The sequence below is a fragment of the Anolis carolinensis genome, unplaced genomic scaffold, assembly GCF_035594765.1.
Source record: "Anolis carolinensis isolate JA03-04 unplaced genomic scaffold, rAnoCar3.1.pri scaffold_15, whole genome shotgun sequence".
Classification (NCBI taxonomy): domain Eukaryota; kingdom Metazoa; phylum Chordata; class Lepidosauria; order Squamata; family Dactyloidae; genus Anolis; species Anolis carolinensis.
Window position 1 is genome coordinate 7,720,163 of NW_026943826.1, and position 25,272 is coordinate 7,745,434.

Sequence of the window (25,272 nt, forward strand, 5' to 3'; positions counted from 1 at the left end):
GATTTCGTTTCACAAAATCACAAGTCGAACACTTCCCAAGTGTCTAGGACTGTGTGATGTATTTTCGGATGATGCGTGCAGATCCCAGCAAGGTGGCCTTTTGCAGTTGGCAGATCGTAATTTTGTCAATGTCTATTGTTTCCAAATGCCGGCTGAGATCTTTTGGCACGGCACCCAGTGTGCCCATCACCACCGGGACCACCTGCACTGGTTTCTGCCAGAGTCTTTGCAGTTCAATCTTGAGGTCCTGATAGCGGCTGAGTTTTTCCTGTTGTTTTTCTTCAATGCGACTGTCACCTGGGATGGCAACATCAATGATCCAAACCTTGTTCTTTATTATAATTATTATTATTATTATTATTATTATTATTATTATTATTATTATTATTAGAAACCCAACAAGATGAGTCCACAGCAGACACTCTGCTGGCTGTTGAATTGGATCACACGTCGGACACTTCCTATTATTATTATTATTATTATTATTATTATTATTATTATTATTATTATTATTATTATTATTATTAGAAACCCAACAAGATGAGTCCACAGCAGACACTCTGCTGGCTGTTGAATTGGATCACACGTCGGACACTTCCTATTATTATTATTATTATTATTATTATTATTATTATTATTATTATTATTATTATTAGAAACCCAACAAGATGAGTCCACAGCAGACACTCTGCTGGCTGTTGAATTGGATCACACGTCGGACGCTTCCCAAGTGCCTAGGACTGTTATTATTATTATTATTCACAAATCAGCCAGGGATCTACCAAAAGCTGTGACAGCTATAACCCCATCATTCACTAACTCACCACAGGGGCCTTTGTGTTTCACCCGGATCTCTTTCCTGAGGGCACAGGCCATGGCGTCCAGCTCGCAGGGGTTGCCGTACGTGAGGTTGTTGCTGCCACAAACTGGATCGTAGAGACTTTGGCACACCTGCTGGCATTCGCACACCGCCTCCTGGTTCTTCACCACGCAGGTCGACCCAAATGTGCACTCGACACTCAGGCAGGGGCTCGGGGTGCCAAGATCTGGATCGGGAGAGAGGAGGGGAGAGGAGAGCTTTTAGTGTTTAGCCGCACTGTTAGCAGCAGGTGTGCCTCTCCATCTCCAGCCCCTGTATACCTTCCAACCGGGAGGATTAAACAAGCGGAATGAACCCTGAAAACTTACAGCTGTGCTCTTCTGTCACCAAACCTAATGGCCCAAAGGTTGGTGTGCCTATGTTTTATATATATACTAGCTGTGCCCGGCCACGCGTTGCTGTGGCGTTGTCTGGTGGTGTTGGTGAGAAATTGTTGAGGTAGTGGTGGTATTGAATGTCTGTTGTATGGTTGTCTTTATGTTTAGTATGCACACTGAAGTGGATTATATGGCAGTGTGGACTCAAGATAATCCAGTTCAAAGCAGATAATATAAGATTATAAATAGGTTATATAGCTGTGTGGAAGGGACTTGAGTCTACACTGCCATATAATCCAGTTAAAATCTGATAATCTGTGGAAGAGGCCTAAGTGAGACCTAACTGTGCCTGTCCCCTGGGCTGAGTAGGTTGCTAGGAGACCAAGTGGGCGGAGCTTAGCCATCTAACTGGCAGCAATTGGATAAAAACTATTATTCCTCTCCCTGTAATTAGGACTTTATTTTTCTTTTCTTTTTGTTGTATCAACCTAGAGCCGTGAATGATGGGTTGTGTTGTCAAATTTCGAAGTTGGGGGGCCTGTAGTTTTGTTGTTTTGTCCACTGCCCTGATGCCATCACTCTTTTATATATATAGACTAGCTGTGCCCGGCCACGCGTTGCTGTGGCAAAGTGGTGGTGGTATTGGTTAAAAATTGTGGTGTAATTTTTATTTGACGTTATTTGTATTTTTTAATTAATTATATTGTAAGTTATTTTTTTATTTATTATATTTTATTATTTTATTGTATTAATTTTTAGTGTTTTAAATTATTTTTTAGTGTTTTTTATTCTTTTTTATTGGGTTGCTAGGAGACCAAGTTGGAGGAGCTTAGCTTTCTAACTGGCAGCAATTGGATAAAAGCAATTCTTCCTCTCTCTCTAATTAGGATTTTCTTTTTCTTTTCTTTTTATTGTATCAACCTAGAGGCGTGGATGATGAGTTGTGTTGTCAAATTTCGAGGTTGGGGGGCCTGTAGTTTTGTTGTTTTGTGGGTCGCCGTGATGCCATCACTCTTTTATATATATAGATTTATATTCCAGATGTTGGGTTTGTTGTAAGGTCGTTGGGTTCTGTTGCCAAGTTTTGTGGTTCTGTGGCTTTTGGTTTTGTTGTTTACTCCTAGGCCGAAATTCCATTTTCTTTATATATATATATATATATATATATATATATATATATATATATATATAGACTAGCTGTGCCAGGCCACGCGTTGCTGTGGCGAAGTATGGTGGTATGGGAAATAAAGTACTGAGGAATTGTATATTTATATATACAATATAATTTACAATAATATATAATAATTATAACATTTTGTATATACATATAATATTCATAATATTATATTGTAATATGATATACTATTAATACAATATAATATTATTTATTTATTTTTCAAACTTATATGCCGCCACTCCCCTAGGGCTCGGAGCAGCTTACAAGAACCGGCTAAAATCAACAATTTAAAGAACATCTTAAAAACATCTTAAAAACATCCTAAAAGCACCTTTTAAAACATCAAAATTATTATATAAAATAATTATATATTATATTTTACATGTAATATTACTAATAATATTACAATATATTGAAACAGTACAATATAGTAATTTATTACCAGTATTGTACTATGCTAATATAATATTGTATGTAAATTTAATGTGTAAGCTGCTCTGAGTCCCCTTCAGGGTGAGAAGGGCGGCATATAAATGTAGCAAATAAATAAATAAATAAATTTTATATATATATATATATATATATATATATATATATATATATATATAGACTAGCTTTGCCTGGCCATGGGTTGCTGTGGCTTTTCAGAATCATTTGTTGGTCTGGTGGAATAGTAGTGAATAGCCTTGCAACCTCAAAGCCTGACCGTTTTCTTCTTGTTTGGTGAGTTGGAAAACAATGAGTAGTCTCTGTGCGGGAGGTATGAATGGTGTTATTAGTCACCTTGATTGGCATGTAATGGCCTGAGCAATGGTTGAGGAGTGTGTGTGTTGGGTGCGTGCCAGTTTGTGGTTTGCGCAGGCGCAGATAGTTTTCCCCTGTTTTATGTGTTTTTGGCTCCCTGTTCGGTTCCAGATGTTGGGTTTTGTTGTAGGAACCTAGCGGCAAGGTTGTTGGGTTCTGCTGCCAAGTTTTGTGGTTCTGTGGCTTTCAGTTTTGTTGTTTACTCCTAGGCCGAAATTCCATTTCCTTTTTATATATATAGACTAGCTGTGCCCGGCCACGCGTTGCTGTGGCAAAGTATGGTGGTATGGGAAATAAAGTACTGAGGAATTGGTGGTAGTTAAGGTAAAGGGTAAAGTTTTTCTCCTGACATGAAGTCCAGTTGTGTCTGACTGCACACTGAAGTGGATTATATGGCAGTGTGGAGTCAAGATCATCCAGTTCAAAGCAGATAATATAAGATTATAAATGGGTTATATAGCTGTGTGGAAGGGCCTTGAGTCTACACTGCCATATAATCCAGTGCAAATCAGATAATCTGTATTTTATAGGCAGTGTGGAAGAGGCCTAAGTGAGGCCTAACTCTGCCTGTCCCCTGGGCTGAGTGGGTTGCTAGGAGATCAAGTGGGCAGAGCTTAGCCTTTTAACTGGCAACAATTGGATAAAAACAATTATTCCTCTCCCTCTAATTAGGACTTTATTTTTCTTTTCTTTTTGTTGTATGAACGTAGAGGCCTGGATGAGGGGTTGTGCTGCCAAGTTTAGTGTTTCTGGGATGTGTCGTTTTGTTGTTTTGTCCTAGGCCGAAATTCCATTACCCTTTTATATATATATAGAGAGATGTAATGTGCATTTTCCCCATGGAGTAAACAACAAAACCACTGAACCAAATCGCACCGAATTTGGCCACAAAAGACATCGTCATCCAATCTATGTCTTTCAATCAAAAAAACCTAGAAAAATAAAGTCCAAATTATAGAGGACGAGGAAGAGCCATTCTCCCCCTGGCTGCCAGTCAGAAGGGTAGGCCCCGCCCCCTTTAGGCCTTGCTCACTTCGTGTCCTAGTTGTGTTCCTCAATACTTTATTTCCCATACTACACTTTGCCACAGCAACGCGTGGCTGGGCACAGCTAGTTATTACTAAATAATGATCGGTTCTAATAGTCAGGAGAGTGAGACAATTGTCTTGTGTTGCAGATGTTAAAGTGTGGTCCCCAGGGCAGTTTTTGTGGCCAAAAAGGAAAGGAAAGGCCAGGATGTCTTTCATCTCACATATCAAAATGACTTGGACTAGACTTGGACTATTGCTCACTTGCCAACCGATCATGAATAAGCATTCTGCCACACCAAAGCCCTCTCTGGAAAATTTTTCAACTGTTCAGTGAACACATGGAGAAGCAGTAGGCACCTGCTGGCTTCATCGCCTCCAGCTCCATGGCCCTGATGTTCATATATTTGGTGTCCAGAAGCAAAGATGACCTATAGAGCTTCCAATGGGATGGGAATGGCTATGTGTGTAAACATCAGGCATGTTGTGCTGTCGAAGGTTTTCATAGCCAGAATCACTGAATTGATATGAGTTTTCCGGGCTGTCTGGCCATGTTCTAGAAGCATTCCCTCCTGATGTTTTGCCCACATCTATGGCAGGCATCCTCAAGGTTGTGAGGTCTGTTGGAAACTAGGCAAGGGAGGTTTATATATCTCTTGGGTGGAAAAAAGAACTCTTGTCTGTTGGAGGCAAGGTTGGATGTTGTCATTGGCCACCTTGATTAGCATTGAATAGCCTTGCAGCTTCAAAACTTGGCTGCTTTCTGGGGGGATCTTTTGTTGGGAGGTGTTACCAGGCCCTGATTGTTTCCTGTCTAGAATTCCCCTGTTTTCAGAGTGTTGCTCTTTATTTACTGTCCTGATTTTGGAGTTTTTTTTTAAATACTGGTGGCCAGATTTTGTTCATTTTCATAGTTTCTGTTGAAGTTGTGCACATGCTTGTGGATGTCAATGGCTTCTCTGTGTAGTGGTTCAACAAAGTCCATCCAACATGAAAATGAACAAAATCTGGCTCCCAGTATTAAACGACTCTAGAATCGGAACAGTAAATAAAGAACTAAAAAGAAAATGGATTCCCTTGAATCACAAAGACACTAATCCACTAATTACAATAGAAAACCAATCTCATACACACACACACACACACACACACATATATATAGTAGAGTCTCATTTATCCAAGACTCGCTTATCCAAATTTGTAAATAGAGTAATTACAACATAACATTACTGCGTACTGAACTACTTTTTCTGTCAAATTTGTTGTACAACATGTTTTGGTGCTTAATTTGTAAAATCATAACCTAATTTGATGTTTAATAGGCTTTTCCTTAATCCCTCCTTATTATCCAAGATATTCGCTCATCCAAGCTTCTGCCGGCCCGTTTACCTTGGATAAGTGAGACTCTACTGTATATATATATATATATATATATATATATATATATATATATATACACACACACACACACACACACACACACACACACACACATATACAGTAGACTTTCGCTTATCCAAGGTTCTGGATTATCCAAGCCATTTTTGTAGTCAATGTTTTCAATATATCGTGATATTTCAGTGCTAAATTCCTAAGCTTCTGCCGGTCCGTTTAGCTTGGATAAGTGAGACTGTACTGTATATATATATTTGAGATTGGTTTTCTATTGGAATTAGTGGCTTAGTAAATAAAGAACACTAAAAAAACCAGGAGAATTCCAGATAGGAAACAATCGGGGCTAGCTAACACCTCCCAACAAAGAATTCCCCCAGGCAGGAAGCAGCCAGACTTTGAAGCAAGCTATTCAATGCTAATCAAGGTGATTAATTACAACACTCACACTCGCCTCAAGCAGACAAGAGTTCTTTCCCACACCCTGGACTTTCCACAGATATATAGACCCCACTTGCCTAGTTTCCAACAGACTTCACAACCTGTGAGGGTGCCTGCCATAGATGTGGGTGAAACGTCAGGAGAGAATGCTTCTCGAACATGGCCATACAGCCCGGAAAACTCACAGCAACCCAGTCTTTCCTGAGCTCTTCTGCACTCCCTTCTTCCACTCTTTCCCATAGTATATCAGATCCAACTTCAACCGCTGAGAACTAATGCCTAATGTGTGCGTAGGCGTTTGTTTCTGGTTCCCCCCTGAAATCTTGCTCATTCTTATGCTTATGTTCGGGGATATGATCTGCCTGTCTTGCCTCTCTTGTTTCATGATGTCTGGGGATGTGATTTTTAAGTATCGAAATAACAGCAAGAAGCCGTGATTCCGAGTTCTGTGCTTGAATGAATCACCCTTGAAGAGAACTTTATTTACAAAATTTCAGGAGGTGCTAAGATATACTTTTTTGCCCTTTCCGTCTCAAGGCCACCCTCAAGCAAGTAAGAGATAGACCCATCTCTTAAATCAGTCCCTCTTGCTCAAAGGATGTATGTTTTTTTTTTATAAAACCAAACAAGTGAATCCATCTTCTTCATGCAACCTGCAGGCAAAAAGGATCAAGACAGGGTTTCTTCTGCCATGGGCGGAAAGCTGGCATTGCGGAGTTGGATTTTGCTCACAGGGCAAAAGAGAAAAGCTGAACGTAGGGCGGAGGCAAACTGCGGGGTGGCAATGGCGGAACCACGTTCAATCAGGATCAAGCAACAGCCAGGAGTGAGAGAGAGAGACAGAGAAAGGAAAGGAAGAGAACACAACACTGAAAAGAAGACAATCAGATAGAAAGGGAAGACAGGCGGTCATGAGCTACTAGATAGATACGAGGGCTATCCAGAAAGTAGATTATGTTTTGGAATTAAAAATGAACCAAGTATAGAAGAAAACATTTACTATATGCAGTTGAAAGCCACACCCAAATACCACTTCTCAACATAGTCGCCATTCAAATCTAGGCACTTATCATAGTGATGAATGAGCTTGGCAACTCCTTTCCCACAAAACTCTGCCGCTTGCACCCTCAAAAAGTATAGGGGAAAACATTTACCATATGCAGTTGAAAGCCACACCCAAATACCACTTCTCAACATAGTCGCCATTCAAATCTAGGCACTTACCATAGCAATGAATGAGCTTGGCAACTCCTTCCCCACAAAACTCTGCTGCTTGTGTCCTCAAAAAGTATAGCAGAAAAGATTTACCATATGCAGTTGAAAGCCACACCCAAATACCACTTCTCAACATAGTCGCCATTCAAATCTAGGCACTTGTCATAGCGATGAATGAGCTTGGCAACTCCTTCCCCACAAAACTCTGCTGCTTGCGTCCTCAAAAAGTATAGGAGAAAACATTTACCATATGCAGTTGAAAGCCACACCCAAATACCACTTCTCAACATAGTCGCCATTCAAATCTAGGCACTTATCATAGCGATGAATGAGATTTGCAACTCCTTCCCCACTAAACTCTGCCGCTTCCGTCCTCAACCAGCCAGTCTCCTCTTTCCGCAGCTGCGCAATGTTGCCAAAACACTGTGTTGCCAGCCATGCCCCCACTGTTGGAAACAAGTGGTTGAGGACGCAAGCGGCAGAATTTAGTGGAGAAGGAGTTGCCAAGCTCATTCATCGCTATGACAAGTGCCTAGATTTGAATGGCGACTATGTTGAGAAGTAGTATTGGCTTGCAACTGCATATGGTAAATGTTTTTTCCTATACTTTGTTCATTTTTAATTCCAAAACGTAATCTACTTTGTGGATAGCCCTCGTAGATAGATAGATAGATAGATAGATATTTGCATCACCTGGGTCAAGATCTCAGTAAGGAGGCAAACCAGTCTCCCATTTCAGGCTGCCTTTTTGAATCTTCCTCCATATAAACAAAACTAAACTGGGCTTGTCGAAGGCTTTCATGGCTGTGATCACTGGGTTGCTGTGAGTTTTCCGGGCTGTATGGCCATGTTCCAGAAGCATTCTCTCCTGACGTTTTGCCTGCCGTAGATGTGGGTGAAACGTCAGGAGGGAATGCTTCTGAAACATAGCCAGACAGCCTGGAAAATTCACAGCAATCCAGTGATTCCGGCCATGAAAGCCTTCAACAACACGCTGAGAAGAGATTGTGACCCATATCTCTTCTACAATGCTCTCAAAAAACAGGCACAGGGAGCTGGCACATGGCACCCTTTGTCAAGCAAACAAGGCTGAAGAGCAACAGTGTTGCACCTCAGGTCCCAAGAAACATGAATACACCAAAGCTGCAAGACAATCTGAGAAAGCTAGAGCTGGCTTCTTGACTCAAACGAGAAGTTGCTTTGACAAAGATTTCTCTCTCAGCACACTCTTTTAATACCCTTTGCATAGCATGAACGCATTTCTTTGGCCTCTGACCTCCCTCGTTTGCTATTCAAGCACTCCTGCGAATCCTGAATTCCAAACAGCCAGCTCGATACAAAGATCCAAAAGCCAGACAGCTCATTAGCATTAGTGTATGTCTGCCTGCTATCAGACTGGGAGCTGTCCTCCCTTTGCACCTGGCTAGCTTCAGTATCATCAACACCATTCCCTACCATGGGAAAGCCTCCCTGCTCCTCATCTGCCACAGCAGGAACACTCTGAACCTGAATCCCATAATTCCCATCAGAGTCATCTTGAACCTGAATCTCATCATCTTGAACCTGAATCCCATAATCCACATCAGAGTCATCTTGAACCTGAATCCCATAATTCCCATCAGATTCATCTTGAACCTGAATCTCATCATCTTGAACCTGAATCCCATAATCCACATCAGAGTCATCTTGAACCTGAATCTCATCATCTTGAACCTGAATCCCATAATTCCCATCAGAGTCATCTTGAACCTGAATCTCATCATCTTGAACCTGAATCCCATAATTCCCATCAGAGTCATCTTGAACCTGAATCTCATCATCTTGAACCTGAATCCCATAATCCACATCAGAGTCATCTTGAACCTGAATCTCATCATCTTGAACCTGAATCCCATAATTCCCATCAGAGTCATCTTGAACCTGAATCTCATCATCTTGAACCTGAATCCCATAATCCACATCAGAGTCATCTTGAACCTGAATCTCATCATCTTGAACCTGAATCCCATAATTCCCATCAGTCATCTTGAACCTGAATCTCATCATCTTGAACCTGAATCCCATAATTCCCATCAGTCATCTTGAACCTGAATCTCATCATCTTGAACCTGAATCCCATAATCCACATCAGAGTCATCTTGAACCTGAATCTCATCATCTTGAACCTGAATCCCATAATCCACATCAGAGTCATCTTGAACCTGAATCTCATCATCTTGAACCTGAATCCCATAATCCACATCAGAGTCATCTTGAACCTGAATCTCATCATCTTAAACCTGAATCCCATAATTCCCATCAGAGTCATCTTGAACCTGAATCTCATCATCTTGAACCTGAATCTCATCATCTTGAACCTGAATCCCATAATTCCCATCAGTCATCTTGAACCTGAATCTCATCATCTTGAACCTGAATCCCATAATCCACATCAGAGTCATCTTGAACCTGAATCTCATCATCTTGAACCTGAATCCCATAATCCACATCAGAGTCATCTTGAACCTGAATCTCATCATCTTGAACCTGAATCCCATAATCCACATCAGAGTCATCTTGAACCTGAATCTCATCATCTTGAACCTGAATCCCATAATCCACATCAGAGTCATCTTGAACCTGAATCTCATCATCTTAAACCTGAATCCCATAATTCCCATCAGAGTCATCTTGAACCTGAATCTCATCATCTTGAACCTGAATCTCATCATCTTCAACCTGAATCCCATAATTCCCATCAGAGTCATCTTGAACCTGAATCCCATCATCTTGAACCTGAATCCCACAATCCACATCAGAGTCATCTTGAACCTCAATCTCATCATCTTGAACCTGAATCCCATAATTCCCATCAGAGTCATCTTGAACCTGAATCTCATCATCTTGAACCTGAATCCCATAATCCACATCAGAGTCATCTTGAACCTGAATCTCATCATCTTGAACCTGAATCCCATAATTCCCATCAGAGTCATCTGGAACCTGAATCTCATAATCTTGAACCTGAATCCCATAATTCCCATCAGAGTCATCTGGAACCTGAATCTCATCATCTTGAACCTGAATCCCATAATTCCCATCAGAGTCATCTGGAACCTGAATCTCATCATCTTGAACCTGAATCCCATAATTCCCATCAGAGTCATCTTGAACCTGAATCTCATCATCTTGAACCTCAATCCCATAATCCACATCAGAGTCACTCTGAGGCTCTAGCTGAGTCACAACACAGAGTATTTATACAATGCCCAAACAACCCAAAAGCTTCTTCCTTCTCGTCTGTCACAGGAAGCAATGCTGCATGCCATGACTCCGTTGATGCTCAATTTCTTCCCCGAAGTCCCAGAGAATCAAAAGGGATTGCGCTTTTCATGCACGCATCCACACAGACAGATGCACAAACATGTGAAAGAATGGAGGACGGCATGACAGCTCCAGGAAGCCAAGCAGGGTGACAAATGATAAACCAATGAGGAGCAGCCCAAGTAGATGTCCTGATGGCGTTGGTGGCACGGGGAGGTTGTTAATGGGAGCTTGCGGGGATTGAGAGAGGGGAGAAAAGCATTAGGTTGCATTCCAACAGAGCTTTCTTTCTTTGTGGCTGAGAGAGAAGGAGGATGAGCGGACTGGGGCAGAGCTTAAGGTGTGGGGAGCAGAAGAAGGGTAGAAAGCCGACCTCGGAGAAGAAACATCCCGGTAGGCGCAGCGTTGTGTTGGCGGACGTCCTTTCTCCAAACAGGCAACACTGGAAGACACAAGACACACAACGGAAAGAAAGAAAGGGACAGGACAGAGAGAGGGAGGAGAAAAAGAAAGACAGGAGGAAAGAAGGAAAAGACAGACATAGCTTTGGACTCCCTCGCCATCCTCCCAAGAGAAATCGATTATTAGTTTATGTATTTATTAAATTTATTGCCTTTATTTAAACTAAACTTACACTTTAGTTTAGTTTTGGGTTGCTGTGAGTTTTCTGGGCTGTATGGCCATGTTCCGGAAGCACACCAGCTGCAATAAATCCTACCAATCGAAAGGTTGGAAGTTCGAAGCCCGGGTCGGGGTGATCACCTGACATTTGGCCCAGCTCACTGCCCATCTAGCAGATCGAAAACAGATGTGAGTAGATTTCTATCTGCAAGTCGCTTCTGGTGTGAGAGAATTGGCTGTCTGCAAGGACGTTGCCCAGAAGATGCACAAATGTTTAATGGGGAGCTAGAGCTGACAGAGGAGCTCACCCACTCTCCCCGGATTCGAACCATCGACATATTGATCAGCAGTCCTGCCGGCATAAAGGGTTTAACCACTACATCACCTGGGGCTCCTGTGAGTAGATAAATAGGTACTGCTTAAGCGGGGAGGTATTTTAATGGTACCATAAGGAACTACCAGAAAAATACCCGCAATCAAAAAAGGGAGGAAGTCTGTGAACAGGGCTCTTCAACATAGAAGATGGAGGTCTATCTTCCATCTACTCCACCCTGGAAGCACTTCTGAGCATGTGCAGAATGCCTTGAATCCTCAGAGACCTTCCTTCATCCTCTCCTTTCCCACTTCCACACCCAAAGCTCCTCTGAGCATCAGCAGAGTGTCTTTTGCTGAAGGCAAGGCCTGTCGCACCTATATAGCTTCACCTTGCCATATACACCAAACTGCATACAGGTTGAAGTCTTTTCAGTTTATTAGAAAATAGAAGATAAAAAGTTCTTAAAAAGCAAAAGTAAAGTTCCAAAAGTGGGTTACAAAATAGAGCTTTAGAGAACAAACCAGGAACCCACAAGAAATAAACAAAGTCCTATTAGAGCATGACAAAGTCCCAGGAACATGAACAAGATAATCCAGGAAAACGAGAGCTTGCTTCTTGGTTGAACGAAAGTTGCTTTGACAAAGGTTTGTCTCCAAACACATTGCTTTAATACCCTTTGCAAAACATGAAGGCATTTCTCTGGCCTCTAACCTCCCTCTTGTTTGCGATTCTCACTGTCCTCCGAACCCTGAATTCCAAGCGGTCAGCTCGATCTAAGGAGCCCATTTCATCAAGGTCAGCCTGCTCGTTATTTTGCTGAGCCTCGTCATCAAACTGAGAGCTGTCCTCCTTTTCTAAGTCAATTTGCACCTGGCTAGTTTCAGTATCATCAACATCATCCCTTGCTGTGGGAAAATGAACTTGCACTCTCTGTTCCTCATCTTTTCATAGAATCATAGAATAGTAGAGTTGGAAGAGACTTCATGGGCCATCCAGTCCAACCCCCTGCCAAGAAGCAGGAAATCGCATTCAAAGCACCCCCGACAGATGGCCATCCAGCCTGTTTAAAAGAAGGAGCCTCCACCACAGTCCGGGGAAGAGAGTTCCACTGCCGAACCCGAATCCCATTATCCTCATCAGAGTCAATCTGAGGTTCCAGCTGAGTCACAACAAGGCCCATCTACTCCTGGAAGAGCTTCTGAACATGTGCAAAGTGCCTTTCGCTGAAGGCATGGAATATTTTCCATCATCTCCACCCTGGAAACACCTCTGAGCATGTGCAGAGTGCCTTGGAGCGTCAAGAGGCCTCTCCTTCACCCACTACTGTCCTACTTCCATATTCAAAATAGAATGCTGAACATCCAGAACTGTCTCATCTGGAATTAGACCATTGTCTTGTTTTGACCACTGTCAGCATTCTGTATTTTAGTTGAAACAAGTAGTAGGTAAGATTTACAAGCACTATTTCTGTGATTCCTCTAGCTGGAAGGTAATGTCTTTACTGACAGTCATGTGCTCAGCCACAGAGCTAAAGGTCCTTGCCAGGAGCTATAGACCAAGAATGTTACCTTCAGCTAGACTTGAACTCACGGCCTAAGAGCAAAGGTCTCTCTATATCCCAAGGCCAGGAGATGGAAGGAGAATGATGTTTCCTTGGTATGACAGAGGGCATGCCCAGCTCTAGGGCAACTTGGTTAGCAGCCAGTCTTCAAGCTCTGGCTTAAAGCATCTAGGTGAGTTTGGGAGACTTTAAAAATCCTGGTTGGCGACATCTTCCAGGAACGGGAGCAAGAAGAGTGTGGCGACATAAACAAGGGTTTTGCTCTAAAAGCTAAACCAAGTCTGAACTGGGAGTGGAGAAGGGGAAGGACAACCAAGGAATGCTTCCCAGGGTTTCTTGTTTGGATCTATGAGTAATGCCTCCACCTTCGTTACTTGGGTTTGGATGGGAATATTTCAATAAATCAAACGCAGAAATAATCCTTAGAACGTGCACTTTAACAACCACTATTCACTTTACCACATCATCACCAGAGAATTGGACACATTTCTGCCAACGATGAACAAGTTTTCTGAAGCCGTCACAGAAAAAGTCGACACTCTGTTTCCATAACCGGCGTCTCACAGGACCCATTGTGCACAGCTCTTCCGATAGCAATAATGTGACCCACACGTTCTTGTGAAATGCCGATGATGCTTGAAATTTCTCTCTGAGTAATACGACGATCGTCCTGAATCAATCTGCCAACCTTTTGCTTGTGAAACTCAGTGGTTGCTGTCACAGGACTTCCAACTCTTCAGATGTTCCCACCTCAACATCTTTAAGCTTACTCGCCCAATGACACACTGGACTCACATCAACACAATCGCCATAAACAGCTTGCATTCTGTGATGAATCTCCTTTGGGAATCTCCAATGAATCTCCAATGACTGCACGTTGCTTAAGTCGCACTGACCGACCGTCTGCGCAGGGTTCCCTACTTCGCCCTTTAACAACACAACCGTTCAATGCTAAGGCTTCCCCGTCTGCGCAGGGTTCCATACTTCGCACTTTAACAACACAACCGTTCAATGCTAAGGCTTCCCCGTCTGCGCAGGGTTCCATACTTCGCACTTCAACAACACAACCGTTCAATGCTAAGGCTTCCCCGTCTGCGCAGGGTTCCCTACTTCGCCCTTTAACAACACAACCGTTCAATGCTAAGGCTTCCCCATCTGCGCAGGATTCCATACTTTGCACTTTAACAACACAAGTGTTCAATGCTAAGGCTTTTCCATCTGCGCAGAGTTCCATACTTCACACTTTAACAACACAACTGTTCAATGCTAAGGCTTCCCTGTCTGCGCAGGGTTCCATACTTTGCACTTTAACAACACAACCGTTCAATGCTAAGGCTTCCCCGTCTGCGCAGGGTTTCATACTTCACACTTTAACAACACAACCATTCAATGCTAAGGCTTCCCCGTCTGCGCAGGGTTCCATACTTTGCACTTTAACAACACAACCGTTCAATACTAAGGTTCCCCGTCTGCGCAGGGTTCCATACTTCGTGCTTTAACAACACAACCGTTCAATGCTAAGGCTTCCCCGTCTGCGCAGGGTTTCATACTTCACACTTTAACAACACAACCATTCAATGCTAAGGCTTCCCCGTCTGCGCAGGGTTCCATACTTTGCACTTTAACAACACAACCGTTCAATACTAAGGCTTGCCCGTCTGCACAGGGTTCCATACTTCGCCCTTTAACAACACAACCGTTCAATGCTAAGGCTTCCCTGTCTGCGCAGGGTTCCATACTTTGCACTTTAACAACACAACCGTTCAATGCTAAGGCTTCCCCGTCTGCGCAGGGTTCCATACTTCGCACTTTAACAACACAACCATTCAACGCTAAGGCTCCCTGCCAAATGGAACTGTAGAGGAGAGTCTACTGAACAAGCCAGTACTTGCCGCAGACCAGGACTGTCATCTGTTGAGGAGTTACGAAGGTGGAGGCATTATTTTCATTTCATTGTAGCAAGAAATGGCTGAACCAGATGCTCTCCCGGCCCCAGATGGTGCCATGGGCTGCTTCACCAGGGACGGATAAAAGCCAGGAGCCAAGCTTGAAGCTCCTCCAGCTTTCACCTTCAGAAAGAAACACTGTCCTATTTGCTTTTGATTGTCTCTACTTTGTGTGCTTTCAAACTTTTGGCTTTGACACTGATATTTTGATCTCCTGGGTTGGAAGCGGGGGACCTTTATCCCTCTGCTTTTGTCTTCCTAAGAGAGATCTGAGAGGTCCAAAGAGTGACGGACATACAGATGGGCGCTTCATCTCTCCCTGTCTCTATCGCCTTTTGAAAAACCTTCAAAAGGGCCAGATATAGAACCGGGTGTGTACGATACCTTGGAGAAAAAACTCTACACTCATGCAGATTAAACTCTAGACCACTGAAAGATGGGTTCTGCAGCCTTAGTAAAATATACAACTGGAGTAAATGTGCCCCGTCTGTCAGCAGAGATGTAATGCCTGGAGATTGTTCCCTCTCTTTTGAACCCTAGACGAAATGGAGTTTAGAGTAGCAATGTAAGAAATGTAGTTAATACTTTTGTGATTTAAAAGACACAATTCTGTATGTTTGCCTTTTAAGCTCTAAATTTTTTATAGTCACGTGGCACTTAACGCTCTGCTTGCTGTGAGCTGAATGCTCAACTATGTTTGCATATTTTTGGATGCTCTGCTGTTTTTGGATAGTTTCTCCTAACACCCACAAAATCCTAACAAAAAGGCCACATGGTTAAATTGAAAAAAAATTGCAGAATCAAAAGATTGGATCAGCAACACGGCACTTCACACACTGCTTGATGTGAGCTGAATGCTCAACTATATTTACATATTTTTGGATGCTCTGCTGTTTTTGGATAGTTTCTCCTAACACCCACAAAATCCTAACAAAAAGGCCACATGGTAAAAATGAAAAAATGCAGAAGCAAAAGATTGGATCAGCAACATGGCACTTCACACACTGCTTGATGTGAGCTGAATGCTCAACTATATTTACATATTTTTGGACGCTCTGCTGTTTTTGGATAGTTTCTCCTAACACCCACAAAATCCTAACAAAAAGGCCACATGATGAAATTGAAAAAAATGCAGAATCAAAAGATTGGATCAGCAACATGGCACTTCACACACTGCTTGATGTGAGCTGAATGCTCAACTATATCCACATATTTTTGGATGCTCTGCTGTTTTTGGATAGTTTCTCCTAACACCCACAAAATCCTAACAAAAAGGCCACATGGTAAAATTGAAAAAATACAGGATCAAAAGATTGGATCAGCAACATGGCACTTCACAGACTGCTTGATGTGAACTGAATGCTCAACTATATTTACATATTTTTGGATGCTCTGCTGTTTTTGGATAGTTTCTCCTAACACCCACAAAATCCTAACAAAAAGGCCACATAGTAAAATTGAAAAAAATGCAGAATCAAAAGATTGGATCAGCAACATGGCACTTCACACACTGCTTGATGTGAGCTGAATGCTCAACTATATTTACATATTTTGGATGCTCTGCTGTTTTTGGATAGTTTCTCCTAACACCCACAAAATCCTAACAAAAAGGCCACATGGTAAAATTGAAAAAATGCAGAATCAAAAGATTGGATCAGCAACATGGCACTTCACACACTGCTTGATGTGAGCTGAATGCTCAACTACATTTACATATTTTTGGATGCTCTGCTGTTTTTGGATAGTTCTCCTAAACTCACAAAATCCTAATGAAAGGCTACATGTTAAAATTGAAAAAAAAAACAGAATCAAAAGACTGGATGAAAAGTCCACGTATGGTTTTGAAAATATGGGATTTTCAACTATCCACAGCCCGATTAAATAGTGCTGGGACCACTTGAAATATAAGCTTTTCGGAGAGGACATGGCTATTTTATTTATTCATAGCCTTGCAGAGATTCTGGGGGTATTTTAGGCCATAGAAACAACCTTTGGGGAAACCACAGAGCCCCAGGATTGTACTTTACAAGGGGCTAAGTATATTATTATAATTATATTATTTACTCATCCTGTGTTAAGCTAATAATAGTTTTGGACCCATTATAAAAATTTGGGTTACAAGAGGTAAGTAATGGTTGTGAAATGCTTAGGATGCTTTCATTTTCTGCCTGCTTAACATCCCCGTTTCTGTTGCCAAATTAAACATCACACTCAATCACAGAAAATACAAATCCAGGCAGCAAAGCCCACTTCTAAACTCGGTTCTGGAATTGCTTGTTCATCGCAAGCCCTGGTGTCATCCATTTATACGTCGCACCGAACTGTAGCCGAGCTTGGTCAGTGTCTGAAATGAATTAACAATTCAATTTAGAAAGAAGCCGAAGCTCGCCGGCAACCTACGTTGGCGGGCAAAAATACGAAACAGCCAACCAAAGCATTTCAGGCATATAGTCTGCACAGTAATATTGAGAGGTACTGATAATAGTTATTATGTATTGACTCAGGCAGGAATCCTATATGTTTTGCCGGCGTTGTTATGTTGATCTCAAAGGCAGTGGCGGCAGTGGCAGTGGCAAGAAGGAAATGATACAGAGAAAAACAAATCTGCAACATGCCTCCCACAGAAGGAAGCCCAACTACTAGCATATTGCCCAATACCCAGGCAAGATCCTCGTCTCTGCTGCTGATATCTGTAACTGTTTACAAAAAGGGAGCTGTGACCTCATGACAAAACATATGTTTTGTAAGCAAAAAGAGGTACGTTCAACCCATAACATTAGGATTGTGGATAATGACTGAAATCTTGGAGAAGCCAGTGTGGAAAATACTAAACTAGGTGAACCAGGGACCACTCTGACCTGGGACTACTTGACCAAGGACCACTCTGACCAGGGACCACTCTGACCATGGACCACTCTGACCAAGGACCACTCTGACCAAGGACCACTCTGACCATAGAATCATAGAATAGTAGAGCTGGAAGAGACCTCATGGGCCATCCAGTCCAACCCTCTACCAAGAAGCAGGAAATCGGACCACTTTGACCAGTGACCACTTTAAGCAGGGACCATTCTGACCAGGGACCACTTGCCCAAGGACCACTCTGAGCAAGGACCACTGTGAACAAGGACTTACTTTGACCAGTGACCACTTTAAGCAGGGACCATTCTGACCAGGGACCACTTGCCCAAGGACCACTCTGACCAGGGACCACTCTGACTAAGGACCACTCTGAGCAAGGACCACTCTGACCAGGGACCACTCTGACTAAGGACCACTCTGAGCAAGGACCACTCTGACCAGGGACCATTTGACCAAGGAACACTCTGACCAGGGACCACTCTGAGCAAGGACCACTCTGACCAAGGACCACTCTGAGCAGGGACCACTCTGAGCAGGGACCACTCTGACCAAGGACCACTCTGAGCAGGGACCATTTGACCAAGGAACACTCTGACCAGGGACCACTCTGAGCAAGGACCACTCTGACCAAGGACCACTCTGAGCAGGGACCACTCTGAGCAGGGACCACTCTGACCAAGGACCACTCTGACCAGGGACCATTTGACCAAGGAACACTCTGACCAGGGACCACTCTGACCAAGGACCACTCTGACCAAGGACCACTCTGAGCAGGGACCACTCTGACTAAGGACCACTCTGAGCAAGGACCACTCTGACCAGGGACAATTTGACCAAGGAACACTCTGACCAGGGACCACTCTGAGCAAGGACCACTCTGACCAAGGACCACTCTGAGCAGGGACCACTCTGAGCAGGGACCACTCTGACCAAGGACCACTCTGACCAAGGACCACTCTGACCAAGGACCACTCTGAGCAAGGACCACTCTGAGCAGGGACCACTCTGACCAGAGACCAATTTGACTAAGGACCACTCTCCAACATTAGTACCAAAAGGGTTACGAATCAGTTTTTAGTCAACTTTAGATTCGGTTTGGTTATATGAGGTGCTGATTCAGAAATTTGCACTGGATAGACCACATCAGTTCTAGCTTCTGATACAAAACATATGCTATCCAGTAGTCGCCATCTGTTTTCCCACAGAAAAGCATATTTAATAATCTAGAGCTGATGTAGTCTATCCAGTACAATTTTCTGAATCAGCACCCCAAATAACCCCAGGAACAGGCCTAAAAATGAAAATAACAAGGCATCTCCACTTCCACACTCTGCTCAGGGGGAGGAGGAGAAGCAGCAGTCAGGAGACTTGTTGTCACACCTTTCATGAGCAGTCAGCCTGTCTCCTCCTGACATCCCTTGGTACTATAAGAGGGTTTCACGAGACCAGTCACTCTCGTGGCAATGGGGTAGTAATGGTGAGGCTGCGGACCATATTTTAGTTCTTGCGGACCACTGGTGGTGCACAGACCACAGTTGGGAGCCACTGGTGTAGACAGAAGCACTGCAACGGGCTATAGAAGAATAGATATCTAAAGCAATCCCAAACAATGGTCATCCAATCTCTATTTGAAGACCTCTAAAGCTGTTCATTCCACTGTCAAATAGCTCTTACAATCAAGAGATCCTCAAATTTGAAACAACTAAATTATATCAGCAAATAATACATGACATCCCTTTAGGTGTATAAAGATGGCTAATATACCAACTCTCAGTCTTCTCTTCTCCAAGTTAAACATAAACCCATTCCCATAGGGCTTATTTTCTACATTTGTAATTGTCTAGGTTGCCCATTAGATTTTATTTTGAACAGTAATCCCAAGGGTTACAGCACGTTAAACCGCTAAGCTGCTGAACTGGCTGACCGGAAGGCCGGCGGTTCGAATCCGTGGGTGGGGTGAGCTCCTGCTGTTAGCCCCAGCTTCTGCCAACCTAGCAGTTCGAAAACATGCAAATGTGAGTAGATCAATAGGTACCGCTTTGGTGGAAAAGTAACAGCGCTCCATGCAGTCATGACACATGACTTAGGAGGCGTCTATGGACAACACTGGCTCTTCGACTTAGAAATGGAGATGAGCACCAACCACCAGTGTGAGTAGATCAATTGGTACCGCTTTGGCGTGAAGGTAATGGCGCTCCATGCAGTCATGCCGGCCACATGACCAAGGAGGTGTCTATGGACAACGCCGGCTCTTCGGCTTAGAAATGGAGATGAGCACCAACCCACAGAGTGTGAGTAAATCAATAGGTACCGCTTTGACGCTCCATGCAGTCATGCCAGCCACATGACTTAGGAGGTGTGTATGGACAATGCCGGCTCTTCGACTTAGAAATGGAGATGAGCACCAACCCACAGAGTGTGAGTAAATCAATAGGTACCGCTTTGACGCTCCATGCAGTCATGCCAGCCACATGACTTAGGAGGTGTGTATGGACAATGCCGGCTCTTCGACTTAGAAATGGAGATGAGCACCAACCCACAGAGTGTGAGTAAATCAATAGGTACCGCTTTGACGCTCCATGCAGTCATGCCAGCCACATGACTTAGGAGGTGTGTATGGACAATGCCGGCTCTTCGACTTAGAAATGGAGATGAGCACCAACCCCCAGAGTGTGAGTAGATCAATAGGTACCGCTTTGGCGAGAAGGTAACGGCGTTCCATGCAGTCATGCCGGCCACATGACCTAGGAGGTGTCTATGGACAATGCCGGCTCTTTGGCTTAGAATTGGAGATGAGCACCAACCCCCAGAGTTAATGTCAAGAGGAAACCTTTACCTTTTTAATCCCAAGGGTTTGTTTACTATATTGTAAACCACTTTGGCCATATTAAGTAACAGCAGCATATAAACGAGCAGAATAAATGAACAAACGAACCCTTTTCGCCCGTTTTTCCCATTTCAGAGCTGAGGCTTTCTTGCTAAAAATTGGTTCCAGGGCTGACAGACTGGAGTCCTCTCTAGGGAAATCAATACCATGCTTTTTTTTTTTCCTCCGCAAGTTTGAGACAGACAAGAAAAGACACCGTCAGGAATCATGGCTTACAGATCACACCTGTAAACTGAAAAAAAGGTTTGCAAGGAAGAAAAGAAATGGGAGAAAGAAAGCACGGGAATACAGGGGCGGAGGGGACACTGTGGCCATGAATGAAGCGACAAAAAACAAAACAGAGCAATGAGAGATGCAACCAGATAGTGGAAATGGATGGATTAATGGAAGAAAATATTGAAGATGGACGGGTGTAAGAGACTGAACACTCCAGACACTGTTATTCATACATTCCCCTTGGAAAAAAGAGGGAGGAAAGAAAGACAACAGGAAGGAAAAAAGACCAGGACAATATCAGAGTGGAAGAATTAGAGGAGAGGATTGTGAACACCAATCGAGCTCTTCCACTTGTATCAAATAGATAAATAAAGCTAGGCATAACTCCATAGCTAGAGCTCAAAAAGAGTTGTGTTGTTTTTTTTCCCAGCCCACTTCATCCTTCCCCACTCTTGCTACTACAAGATAGCCACAACCAGAGAGAGAAGGTGTGTTAGAAATGTCATCCAGGACTACTCAAGTCTCCTAGTTAGTTAGAAGCATAGAAATCGATTGAGGGACACCTCTTCATGTAATCCCACGCATGCCCGATAGGCTGTGCTGTTATTTCTCTCTTCTATTCTGTAGTCTTGTTGGTTTTAGCAATGTGATCTCTGCTAGGGATTGAGGTGACTTCCTCAATTTAGATTGGAATTTTTATGGCCCTAGAGAAGGCACAGCCCATGCGGTTTGGTCGCCATTCTGATCTTGCTTTCATCCTTTGTTTCACCAAGAGGATGGATTTTGCCTCCTCTCATAGGCAAAATGTAGCTATCTAGATTATTATTTTCACCCACCTACCTATCTTAGACCTAGCTTAGATAAGCTAGTTAGCTCCAAACCCTTTCCTATCTACAATGGATTTCTTTTTACCTCAATAAATGCTTTTGAACCTTTAAGCTGACTTTGCGTTCCTTTGCCATCCAAAGGCTTTCCTGAAACTCACTTCACATAAGTTTCCTGCTGTTTTGGAAGGCATACTTCCACATTCTGCTATTTTCCTGGTAGGTCATTTTGAGCCTAACCGCTCGCAGATTCTCAACAAGATGCTATTGCCTTGAGCAGGCCATGCCACTTACCACAAGGACCCTGGTGTTTGATCGGGATGGCAGCTCTCTGTTGGCACTCGGCCTTCTGGCGCTCGCAGTCGTTGGTGTACGTTCGGCTGTCCCTGCCGCAGAGAGGCCGGTAAGAGCCGTCGCAGGCGATGCGCTCACAGGAACAACGGGGAGCCCCCCGACGGTTGAGACACACCCCGTTGAAGCGGCACTCGTCCTTGCACTTGTCTAAAAAGGGCAAAAGTAGAAACAGATCTTCACTGGTTACAAAATGTAAGGGCAACCCAAAAGATGCTCCTGTGGCTACGGTAAAAGTTGGGAACAATGGAAGGTGCCTGTAATGTGACTGTTGTAGTTCAAACAGAGGCTGAAGATGAGGGGACTATGTTATCTGAGGTTTATTTATTTATTTATTTTATTTGCAGTATTTATGTTCCGCCCTTCTTTCTCACCCTGAAGGGGACTCAGGGCGGATTACAATGAACACATATATGGCAAACATTCAATGCCAACAGACAAACAACATACAGTAGACAGACTCAGAGGCATTTTTAACATTTTTCCAGCTTCACGATTCCGGCCACAAGAGGAGCTGTTGCTTCACCGTCCACTAGTGGCTGTACTTCTTCATTCCTTTCCTCGTGTTTTGCTGGCAGTTTTATGGTGTTGTAAATTAGTTAAATTAGCCTCCCCGCATAAAACGTCCCTAAATTTCCCTACTTGACAGAAGCAACTGTCTTTTGGGGCTGCAAAGGTCAACAGCAAGCCGGGCTATTTAATGGTCGGGAGCTTAACCCGACCCGGGCTTCGAACTCATGACCTCTCGGTCAGTAGTGATTCATTGCAGCTGGTTACTAGCCAGCTGCGCCACAGCCCAGGTTGTGAGGACTGACGGGTTTTCCAGTGAGGGGAAGTGAGTCTGCTTGGGAGAATGGGTCTGTACCTAGTGAAAATGAAACAGCTGCAGAGGAGAGCAGGCAGGAAGATGCTGTGACTGTCGCACTTCAAGCTGGAATTCACCTTGCTCTAACACACAAACTGCACACCAGGTTTAAGTCTTTAAAGTATATTGAGGATAAAGAATAAAAAGTTCTTTAAAAAGCAAAAGAAAAGCACCAAAAGTCAGTTATAAAAATACAATCCACAGATATAAGTCAGGGACTCACAAGGCATAAACAAGATTCAAAGACAGCGTGGCAAATTCCAAGGAACATAGAAGGCAATAGACTCCAAGACATGGCAGGAAAACTAGAACTTGCTTCTCCGGTGAAAGAGAGTTGCTTTGACAAAGGCTTTTCCCCGAATGCACCCCTTTTAATACTCTTTGCAAAACATGAAGGCATTTCTCTGCCCCCTCACCTCCCTTCTATTTGCGATTCTCACACTTCGCCGAACTCTGAATTCCAAACACTCAGCCCTATCTAAGGAATCTAACTCATCAAGGTCAGCTTGCTTGTTATTTCTCTGAGACTCACCATTAAGCTGAGAATCTTCCGTCCTCCCTTCTCCCATGTCTGGCTTCAGGGTCATCTACTCCAGCCTTTCCTGTGGAAACCTAAACTGCACTCCCCGTTCCTCATCCTCTAACACTACAGGCTTTTTAGGCCTTTCGGGGAGACTGGGAACCTGAATCCCTCTTTCCTCATCAGAGTCAATCTGAGGTTCAGGCTGCTGAATCACAACAGTGACATCAGACGATAGGGAGGACCTTTTTCCTAAACATTGCTTAGCAATGCTGGATAAGGAGCTGGAAGAGAGAAATATTTCCCCTGGAAACAAACCTAAAGTTAGTAAAAGTTGGAGACTTGGTCTCCAGCAGGAGGGAGACAAACTACGGCGGTCACAGATAATTCGTGAGAAACAACAGAATTAAACATTCAAACAGTGTGAGAAATCCTTGAAACAAAAGAGTAGAAGTCATAGGCATGACTTCCTGGCTCTGCGGAGTCCTTAAATTAAGGGATTGTTTACTTGAGAGCTAGCTCAGGCAACGCTGCACTACCGTGTGGATCATGGGTCTAGTCCCACGTCTATGTTTCAGATCTTTGGATCCTTATTGTGCATATTTGAATTATTTAAAATAAAATATTCTGAGTAAATTATTTTCCCCAAAACTAAAGCTTCAAAAAAAAGTGGGGAGTGCATCCTTCATTGAGGTGCCTTAGATTTGGGCCGGGCTCTGGCGCAGCTGGCTAGTAACCAGCTGCAATAAATCACTACTGACTGAGAGGTCATGAGTTTAAACCCTGGGTCAGGTTAAGCCCTCTAACATTAAATAGCCCGGCTTGCTGTTTACCTATGCAGCCCGAAAGACAGTTCCATCTGTCAAGTAGGAAATTTAGGTACGCTTTATGTGGGAGGTTAATTTAACTAATTTACAACACCATAAAACTTCCAGCAACATGCCGGAAAGTAATGAGGAAATACAGTCACTAGTGGATGGTGAAGCAACAGCTCCCCCTGTCGCCGGAATCGTGAAGCTGGAAATGTTAAATGCCTCTGTGTGTGTCTATACTGTATGTTATTTGTCTGATGGCATTGAAAGTTTGCCATATATATGTTCATTGTAATCCCTTTGGTGTGAGAAGGGCGGAATATAAATACTGTAAATAAATAAATAAAATAAATTTGGTGAAACATGATGGGGTTCAGCAGCAAGATGCTGGGGGTGTTGGGGATTCCACGGAGGACAAAGGAGATGATGGGCTTCCTATGGATGAGTCTGTATGTGATCAGGGTGATTTGCAGACCTCAGAGCAGAGAGAAGTGTCGGCATGTGCAGAGGCGTATGGGGATGTTTGGGATTCCAATGCCCGTTCCTTAGCAACTAGAGAAAAGTCTGTTTCTCTTGGGAATAAGCCTTCAAGGCCTTCTGCAGGTTCAGATGGGGTGTTCACCCATGATACTAGGACTCCGCATAGAGGGAGTCAACGATAGATTAATTAGACATTGGAAAAGACTCCGTGAGAAGTCCTTGAGACCCCAGTGTCTAAGGCATGACCTCATGGCTTCTTGGCTGGGCCTGGGCTTAAAATAAGGGTTGTTTACTTGTTTCTCCAAAGCAGACAATGTTGCCATAGAATCAAGTTCCTGTTTCAGCTCTCAAGTTCTCCTATGTTTGCCTATTTTGCCTTGGAAAAGTTTCTGTTTTCATGCTTATGGATTTATGCCTGGATTTTATGTACCTTGTCATTTTGGACTATTGATCT

General features: G+C 43.4%; 2 protein-coding genes across 27 annotated transcripts in view; both read right to left on the reverse strand.

Moving 5' to 3' along the window:
* The window catches only part of agrn (agrin), a 471,015-nt gene that overhangs the window by 121,660 nt on the left and 324,083 nt on the right, over positions 1-25,272 (reverse strand). For 11 of the 12 annotated variants that reach the window (XM_062965817.1, XM_062965814.1, XM_062965810.1 and 8 more), the window contains 2 exons: positions 22,085-22,291; positions 825-1,046 (listed from right to left, as the gene is read on the reverse strand). In XM_062965817.1, coding sequence (XP_062821887.1) covers positions 825-1,046; positions 22,085-22,291 — 429 coding nt within the window. Of the gene's footprint in view, positions 1-824; positions 1,047-10,930; positions 11,522-22,084; positions 22,292-25,272 lie in introns of those variants that run through there. The other variant, XM_062965819.1, reaches the window with a different exon arrangement.
* LOC134294503 (uncharacterized) lies at positions 2,988-10,922 on the reverse strand. 15 transcript variants are annotated; one of them, XM_062965838.1, is made up of 4 exons: positions 10,123-10,922; positions 9,646-9,873; positions 9,287-9,590; positions 2,988-9,252 (listed from the first exon to the last, which is right to left on the reverse strand). In XM_062965838.1, exons 1-4 carry the CDS (start codon positions 10,446-10,448, stop codon positions 8,473-8,475), a joined length of 1,638 nt encoding a protein of 545 aa, XP_062821908.1. In that variant the 5' UTR covers positions 10,449-10,922; the 3' UTR covers positions 2,988-8,472. The 15 variants fall into 15 exon arrangements, with proteins under 15 accessions (XP_062821908.1, XP_062821906.1, XP_062821907.1 ...); XM_062965836.1 differs by having other exon boundaries at positions 9,646-9,951; XM_062965837.1 differs by having other exon boundaries at positions 10,087-10,922.